Below are 9,330 nucleotides of genomic sequence, written 5' to 3' on the forward strand. Positions count from 1 at the left end.
TACACAGCTGACACTTGACTTCTGGGACAAGCCATCCAACTTCCGGTGGCTTCACTCGCGCTCATCTCGGAAAGCGGGAATGCGGCATCCAGCCACCTAGTAACGATCAGAGGGGCGGCAGCTCGCGCCACCTAGCCCATGGCATATGAAATTTCATTGTTGTCTTGATTTTAGCCACCAATCAAATCGCCTTCTCTTAGTTATTTAAGCCCGTTTAAAATCTAAAATCCAGACAGACAGAAGCGCTCCTCAATAACTATCAGCGAAACAAGCAACGACAAAAAAAAAGATCAAGTTTATTACGTCACGTTCGTCGGGAAAGGCGCGAGATTTGGCGATTTCGCGTCATTTCGCCTGCCTGCCGCCCGCGCGTTGTCACTGGTCCGGTTGCGCTCAGTGCCATCAGACAAAGGTGAATGGTGAACCCGACGCTACAAACGATGCCGCCGCAAAGCCCGCAGTGCTACACACTGGTCGGCTTCTCCGATGAACTTGACTGGAAGCCACTGCGCTTCGTCAAGTCTGTTCCGCAGAACAAGGTATGCAGCGCCTGCGGTCTGGTGCGCAGAAATACCGCGTTGCTGCCGTGCCTACACGTGCTGTGCGACTCGTGCTACAGGCAGAGCGCGCAGGACGGCTCGCGTGTCTGCCCCCTGGACGGCCTCCAGTGCCGGGATGAGGACGTCGACTGGAAGGAATTCCCTGTGGACGAACTGCTGAAAAGAGAGGTAAGCTAAAAGAAAGAGCATCAATCTTCCATTTTGTTTTTTTTCGCTTTACAAAATAAAACTGCTTGCTTTTGTCTTGTCAATCGCTGCCGTTGATTGTCAAGCACTAACAACGGTTGCTTTCCCACTTTGGTTTAGTTTGGTTGGTTTGGTTTTCTGTATGGCCTTGTATTTTTTGTTTTATTCACCTTGCATAAGGTCAGTGTGGCGGGCGAAAACAAACAAGCCAGCACCTGAGGAGTGTGCTAGAAGAACCGGTTCCATGCATGCGCGGAGGTGAGGCGCTGTGCTTCTGGATCTTCTTTCCGGCAGCGTTCTGCGTTATGAAAAAGGTGCCTGTGAAACAAAGGGGCAACCGAAATGCTATGACAGCCAATTGCATAGCTGCGCATAATCCAGTACTGTACCGCATTCGCTTCTTAATATTCAACAGTGCAATGAGGACAGCAGGGAACGGATCGCAGAACAAAGTGCTGGCATACAAGTACAGCGATCAAAGGAATGGAAAATGTGTTCTACTCATAAAGAAAAAAAATACGTGCAGCAAAATCAATTTGTCCAAATGAAAAAAAAAGACAGAGTAAAGGGAAAGGTTTAGCTGGCAATTTTTGGTGGGGTAGCAAAAGAGAAGAGTGTTCAGGGCAGTTCGCAGCATGGATTATACATGAGTACATGTGTGTTTGTATCCGCTATGCACCCTTGCCAATCCCTCGCTGTGGTTATGTGCCATTAACATTAAGCAAAGCCAAAAATTGCCGAAAGTTGGGCAAGTTGGATGACATTCATGATGAAAAGATAGCTCAAAAGGAACACGAGGGACGGAAAGGGAACGACGCAGACTTAGTCATTGTCTGCGTCGTTCCCTTTCTGTCCCGCGTGTTCCTTTTGCGCTATTGTTACATCATGTGCCATCAAGCCTGAGGACAACATCATCACGGATCGTACGTGTCAATGTGGCCTGTTAGTCTGTAACAGCACAGGATGCCTAAAGTGAGCCTACAGTTTGATGTTCAGTCTTGCATGTCTGAAATATTTGAGTGGTGCCCAATAGCTTTCCAAGCAGGTGAGAGTCGTAGCCAAGGGCACAGAATTTTGTTCTGGGACGCGAGTCCAAGTCGTGGGGTGCTGCTTCCAATGCAACTTAGACTGCAAAAGGGGGGGGGGGGGGGGGGGGCAGTGACAAAGTAGGTGTGCAACTGTCTCTTCACACCTACAGTGCTCACCAAGTGTTCACCGCCAAATGTGCTCAGGCATAACTTATCTCTTCTTGATTAAGCAAACAAGGAAGGGGAATGAGGGGCTCGTTGTAAATATGACAGAAGCCAACAGCCACAGAAACCAAGGGGCACAGGAGATTTTTTTAATTAATTTATTTATTTTGTGGTGTTGATCAATTTAGAATATTACTGAATATGTCATCGCTTAAAGCTAATTGATTAGAAAAGCAGAAGAAAAAACAACCACCTGCCGCCGGTGGGATCCGAACCCACGACCTCCGAATTACGCGTCCGGTGCTCTACCGCTGAGCTACGGCGACGGCTGTCAAACCTTCTGCTTTCGGGGGTATTTATGTTTTAGCAGTAAGCTAGCCATTTTTACCAACAAAAAAAATTGGATGGAGTTCTCCTCAGTCTTACTTTAAAAGCAGCAACAAGCAAGCCAACCAAGATGCCACGAAATTTGAGCTCAAGTAAGCTAGCGAGTCAGCCAGGAGTGTTAGTATGTCTTTCTGAGCGGTGCCACAGTTGGTGATGCGACCCGTTTTCTTTTTTCCGTTCAGGTCACTTGCTGGAATGCAGAACATGGCTGCAAGGCTGTGACATCTGCTTCGGGAATCGCCCGGCACTTCAGGCTTGAATGCGCACACCACTCAATATGCTGTCCCAACTGCTCGGCCACCGTTTCCTGCAGCGACGTGTGTTCGCACCGCAGATTGAACTGCCACCCCTCTGAAACACCTCCAGAATCCAAATGTGATAGACAATCGAGCTTCGAGGATGAGGCAACAATGGTGACCTCTTTCAGAGAGGCATTTGAAGAGCAAGCCCGTAAGATTGAGGCATGCTTGGGACATGTGGCTTCTGGCATCGCCGCACATTCTGACAGGCTGAACGAAATGTCTCACCACATGAACACTTCTCAGCAAACTCTGATGCAAAAGCTGGCAGCTGCAAGAACAGAAAATCGCGCCATGTTGAAAAAAAGCACGCGTGCTTTCTCATTTCAGGCTGTTTCCAGGAGTTTAAACAGATTAGAACGTACGTTAAAAGATGAAGTGGTGAGTGTGACGAAGGAGAACCGTACCAGTCTGTCAAAGATTGCAGCTTCCATGAAAGCTGCCAATGCTGAAGCAAATGAAAAGACTCTAGAAGGACTAGAGCTTATCACATATGCTATACAGCTTGCTGAACTAGGTGTAAGATCCTGCGTCTTTTTTGTAAAAAATGTGACATCTCTTAAGAACATTGCCACTGAGAAAGGATCGGCTGTCTACAGCAGCAAGCCTGTATACATAAGGGGCTATTATATATCACCTGGAGTGGAACTCCGATGGGATGGCGAAACAATGAAACTGCATGCAAGGTTCCGTCTGCTGAAGGGTGACATGGATGATGACGTTCCTTGGCCATTTGAGCACATGATCAATCTGAGTGTCATTCATCCCAAACGAAATGTGAAACGCACGCTTAAAGGCAGAACATCTCGTTCTTTTAAATGTTGCCAAAGGCCCGTAGGGTCAAAAAGCTCCAACTACTGGCTTCTTTGTAAATCGCTTCAACTGGAAAGTCTCATTAGTGCCGGCTACGTGCTAGACGATCAGCTTAGAGTAAGGTTCCAACTGCTGTCAGACGAAGATTAATGAAGGTGGGGGCCAATATTTGTGTGACAGTAGCGTAAATGATGTAAAAAATAGCGCACAGGGAGCACAAGGGACGGAAAGTAAACGACGCAGACAAGCGCTAACTCGCAACTGAGGTTTATTGCTGACGCGCGCAATATAAGGTAGTCACTTTAAAAACGTAAAACAAAAACAACCACAAACAGTCCCTCCTCGAAAGACCAAGTCAGAGGAAAAAATTGAAATTGAAGCATCAGGCGCCACTCATCGCTGTGGAAGATCAGTTAAAAAACCGTTATCAAAAAAGGAATTCAATGCAACGCTGAGGCTAAAAAATCGATTTCACAGTCTGCCAAGTTAACAGAGGGCTCACTGATACACGGATTCCGACATTTCCTAATATGGTATGCCTCCCATTATCTCGCGTACACGCTGATGAGTGGCGCCTGATGCTTCAATTTCAATTTTTTCCTCTGACTTGGTCTTTCGAGGAGGGACTGTTTGTGGTTGTTTTTGTTTTATGTTTTTAAAGTGACTACCTTATATTGCGCGCGTCAGCAATAAACCTCAGTTGCGAGTTAGCGCTTGTCTGCGTTGTTTACTTTCCGTCCCTTGTGTTCCCTGTGCGCTATTTTTTACGTCATGAACGTTATCCAACTTGCCCAACTTTCCGCTTTGCTGGACAGTAGCGTAACTTTTTGTCCATTGCCATTGCCATCGTCCACTGCCTTTTCAGTCGCGGCTCACACAAACTGAGGCTGCCATTGTCATTTGCAATATTTCTTAACAGGGTACATTTTTGATTACGCAACTGTGTTTTGAATCTCCAACTGCAAAATCATAAATAAAAGTTTCAAAAAGAAAGCATCGTCCTCGTCTAGTAAAAATGAGTGCCATTTCTTGCCACTGGACTTAGTCCACCAAGCTCGCTGCACATGCACCTTGTTTATACAGCATCCATGACTCCTACAGTGAGACAGTTGCCGAGTCCACGTGCACAGGGTTACAAAGGAATTCCCATGCAGGTGTCCCGAATGAAGCGGTGCAACGCGACTTGAGCTCGTCCTTTGGGGCTTGGAAAGTCGTAGCCAAGATGTCACTGAGTGCCTGCTTGATGAGATGTGTGCTAGACAGACTCTAGGAGCAAGAAGCGTTTATCGGATCAGTGCATACGACGAGGAAGAGAAGAGACACAGACAACGCTGAACTTACAACTAGCGTTTATTGAGGCTCTGCCTCTGTTTAAATACAGTGGTGGACAGTCTCAAGAACGGAAGACAACACACACATGTGCGTTTTCTTAAACGTATGTTTTCTTCTGTGTGTGTTTTCAGTGTTGTGTCTGTGTCTGTTTTCATCCCCATCGTATGCACTGAACCGATAATGTCTAGCCAACATGCCCAAGCGGGAACAAAAGTGGGTTCAGTGCACCCAGCATCTGTCAGAGAAATAGGCAGTAAAAGCTTCCCCACTGACACTGAAGTTTCAATAACCCATCGGCAGCAGAATATCGAAGAGTGGACAGGGTGCATGAAGCAGCAATCTTGACGGCATACAACGTATGAAAAGCCGGCCTTATGTGTCTACTGTCTTGGAGAGAGCACCAGCGATAACAATGTGATAACTCCGTGGGTGATAACTCTGTGGGTAACAGACTTCTCTGTGAACCCATAGGGACATGTTCCAGACGTGGTTGCTTCGGGCCAACTTCACAGAGGACGTGAGCAAGACACCTCTTATTGCAGTGCAACCGAAAAGTCTATTCCATGCGTTGTCATGGAATGATAGAGCCTGAAACCTGGTATATCAAGAGTGGACAACAATCCTGCTTCAGTTGACTCGTACATCTGCTCCAGTGTCCAAAGGTGCCCTGTGATCGCCAGTAAGGCACTCCCTACACTGAAAGTTGGTTGTATTGTGGGGGGGAGGATCAGTTTTAAATTAGGCATCATTTTCAGCCTAACTACACCCACTGCAGGGCAGAGGCCTCTCCATATCTAATTAACCTTATCCTGTGTCAGCTGCGGCTAACACAGCAGCACACAGACTTCTAACCTCATCTGTCCATCTGACTTTCTGTTTCCCTCTGCTATGCTTGTCTTCTCTTGGAATCCACTCTGTTACCCATAACGATCATTTATTATCTTGCCTTCACATTACGTGTCCTGCGTTGCGAAATTCTTAATTTCGACGAGGATATCGTTATTGTGCTTTTGTTCCCCGATCCATTCTGCTCTCTGCCTGTCTTTTAATGTTACGACTGGGGTTTTACTTTTTGATGCTCACTGCTTTGTCCTCAATAAGTTCAACACCTTTTGTTGCCTTCCACATTTCTCCTCCCTAGGTGGATGGGAGTGATATTGGTAAATTGCTGTTCATGACCTGTCAAATGCGCTCTACCGCATTCTTAGTCTCCTAGTTATTTTCCTCCCGTGGTTTGGTTCTGGAGTCACTGCCTACCCTAAGTAGATATATTCCCTTCTCTCTTATGCTTTGCGGCCTATTGTAAACTTCTGTCTGTTTTCGGGACGGTTGAACATAACGAACATTGCCTTAGTTTTCTGCACATTAATTTTTAGACCCATTGTTATCCTTTTCCTGTCTAAGCATTGATCATGCTGATTTACTTAGAAAGACGATGTCACCGGCAAACCGAGTTTTGCCAAGGTATTCATTAACTTTTTGCCGTGTTGTCAGGAGTACTGGAGAGATCATACCTCCCTCCACTCAGCCTCTTTTTATTCGAGTGTAACAACTTTTTGGTGACCTATATGGATTTCGGCCTATCATAGCTAGTCATTAAGCCAACTCGAACTGCATCCTCCACATCCAGTGTGTAAATCTTGTACTAACATGCCAGTTGTTGTTCCCTACATCACGGATCTGCTCGCTTTTATTGTGAGTGTTCCATCTTCATTTTCATCTAAAAATTCTTATTTTACTCAGCTCATGAGATTAAGCACGTTAGACATTATAAACAGGCTGACCAACACCATCAATCGTGAACAGCTCTTTTTTCTTAGTGATCACTTACTAATGTTTTCACAACGTTCTGTTAATAGGTACTGGCAACTGTTTAAGGCTACTGCTGAATGTTTCATTGATGTACATGTTCAATGCATTTTGCATTTGTGCTATCACAAAGTTTAATAATCTTTTAAAGGGACAGTGAGAAGAAAATCAAGTTGGCCTGTATCAATAGATTACTGCTTTCTAATCATGAAGAAATCACTCTTACCAAAAATGGAGCTTTGATAAGCCAGAAAAGGCCAAAAAAGGAAGTAAAGGTGTTGCATCACTGGCTGATTTCGCAGTCTCTATTGCCACCGATTTTTGTGCTGGATCTCTGAGGCTGCATTTCACTGCCATTCGCTTGAAAGCAGTAGCAACTTGCATTTTCAGTGAAAACTTATTGAGTTTGAATTGACTGGCGGGAAGATTTTAAAATTCAATTTCTGCAGGAATAAATGCGTCTTTTGCTCCCAGACATGTCAGCGTACCCAAAAGCACCAAAGAATCAAAGAGGTCGTATAGCAGGGAAAAGTGTTTGTTTTGCTTGTCGAAGTTGTCAAATGTGGAACAATGATGGGAGACCTACTCTACTGTGGTTTCAGAGTACAAGAGTGCTTGAGTTGCTTTGTACAAATCCAAAAATGTTAGCTTGGCCGCTTGTAGCAGACCCCCTTATGTTGCCAGCTATATCTCTGATCATTAGGAATCCCACGCCTAGTTCTCGTCTGTCTGCTTAATCATGTAGCTAAGTACATGCCTGCCTTTTGTATATGGTGAAAAAGTATTGAGCGCCGGTCAGTCGTTAAAACAAAAAAGATGTTTCGACCCCACTGGGCGGGCATTGTTAAGAGAGGTCCATCATCATCATCTGCATAACTATCCACAGCAGGATAAGGCCTCTCCTACTGAGTTCTAAGTAAGCTATTCCTGTACTAATGTGGCCACGTTATCCCACCAACTTCATTATCACTTTTGCCCACCTAACTACCTGCCGACTTATTCTACATTTGTTTTCTCTTCAACCCATACCATTATTGTAAGGAACCATTGGTTGTCTTCGCAGGATTCCCTGCCTATTCCCATTTCTTCATTTCAGCTCAGATATCATAAACTCGCGTTTCTTCCCTGACTCATTCTGCTGTCTTTCTGTTGCTTAGCATTACGCCTGTTGTTTTTCCTTTCTGCAGCTCCTTATGCTGAGCTCAACTTAATTTCAAGCCTTTCTGTTATCCTCTGCCCTCTTGATAAGTACTAGCAAGGTACAACTATCATACATTTTTTATCTGAAAGATACTGGTAGGCTACTATCCATGGCCCGAGAGTACTTATTTTTTTATCCCTATTTTCCTAATTATTTCACCCTTGCTACCCAGATCAGCAGCTGATGCCTGGTGCACATAGATGTACTCCCTTGCCATTTCTAGTGCTACGATGCTGTTGTAAAAGTTACTTTGTACCTAACTTTTGTGACAGCAAGTACAGTTGAACCTTGTTACAACGAAGTTGAAAGGGCCTGGAGATTGCTTCGGTATAGCCGTAGCTTCGTTCTAGCCCATGTTGACCGAGCTTCCAAGGGGAATCGTCAGTCCTTCGTTATACCCATTATTTCATTATAAACTGTTTCGTTAGAACGAGTTCAGACTGTATTTCTAAAACTTATGATTCTAAGTCCTTGTATCAGTGTTCCCGAGTTCAAAGCTTGCTGTTGAGACAAGCTGGACATTTCTGTTTCCTTTAACATTATTAAGATATCGCTGGACGAAATTGGCGTGCTGTTTGACAACCTGAACAAATAGAAGCTGTGTCATGCATGCAGCAACATTATAACATTACAAAGTTTTTCTTGGTTAACATTTTTTTTGTGACCTATTCAGTGTGACAGGTTGCCTCTTGTCGCTTGAAGATTTGCTCGTTTTCCTCTATTGTTTTCAAAAATACTGTAAAGGAATTGCTTTTTTCGAGCTCAATATTTTGCAGATTCAGCTAAAGTCACAGTGTAAGAATATTACACGCGCTCTAAATTTTGCAAAGAGATGTTGCAGGCCTCTATTCTTCCTCTTTCCCAAGGTCTTGCAGATTTCCAGGCAACCAGAAAATAAAAAGAGAAACTCAAGCAAAGGATTAGGAAGGTTATGCTTTGCATGCAGCCCTTTCAGCAAACAGCCATTAGAAGAACCCGCTATTGCAGAGTTAATGCTGCACTTTCCACTTGTAGCTGTAGGTCTTAACAATGTGCTGGTTTCGCAACCATGTTTTTTCTGCACTGTAAATCTGCGTTTTGCTGAAATTATTCTCCAGCTGTATGCAATCCGTCTAAAAAGGAACATTAGGTCCTCGCAAAACTTTGGTTGTTTACAGCACAGGTTGATGCGATTATGTATGGCAACACAGTCTATAAAGCAAAACACGAAATACAGGCATGTAGGTTTGTATACAAGGAGCAAAAAGTTATTGCGGATTGGGAACAGTTGGGAATAAAGGTTAATGGAGAATACCTTAGTAATCGGCGGTTCGCTGATGACATTGCCTTGCTAGGTCACTCAGGAGATGAACTTTTGCAAAGCATGATCAGTAAGTTACAGGCAGAGCAGTATGGTGGGTCTAAAAATTAACATGCAGAAAACCAAAGTAATGTTCAGCAGTCTTGGCAGCGAACATCAGTTTACAGTTCGTAGCAAGGTGTTGGAAGTAGTAAAGGAATGCATCTACTTAGGGCATGTAGTGACCGCAAATACGAATCACGAGAGCAGA

At 44.5% G+C, this 9,330-nt stretch overlaps 1 protein-coding gene across 4 annotated transcripts; it reads left to right on the forward strand.

The window, feature by feature from the left end:
* Positions 1-321: 321 nt before the first annotated feature.
* Positions 322-3,620, forward strand: LOC149330777 (uncharacterized). Of its 4 annotated transcripts, none has more exons than XM_089561434.1 (3): positions 322-539; positions 620-728; positions 2,509-3,620. In XM_089561434.1, the coding sequence occupies exons 1-3, from the start codon at positions 487-489 to the stop codon at positions 3,586-3,588; spliced, it is 1,242 nt and encodes a 413-aa protein (XP_089417560.1). In that variant the 5' UTR covers positions 322-486; the 3' UTR covers positions 3,589-3,620. The 4 variants fall into 4 exon arrangements, with proteins under 4 accessions (XP_089417560.1, XP_089417558.1, XP_089417561.1 ...); XM_089561432.1 differs by having other exon boundaries at positions 633-728; XM_089561435.1 differs by adding an exon at positions 927-1,004 and having other exon boundaries at positions 322-728; positions 2,509-2,635.
* The last annotated feature ends 5,710 nt before the right edge of the window (positions 3,621-9,330 follow it).

Source organism: Amblyomma mixtum, chromosome 9 (assembly GCF_055824585.1).
Source record: "Amblyomma mixtum isolate Tamu chromosome 9, ASM5582458v1, whole genome shotgun sequence".
Lineage (NCBI taxonomy): Eukaryota > Metazoa > Arthropoda > Arachnida > Ixodida > Ixodidae > Amblyomma > Amblyomma mixtum.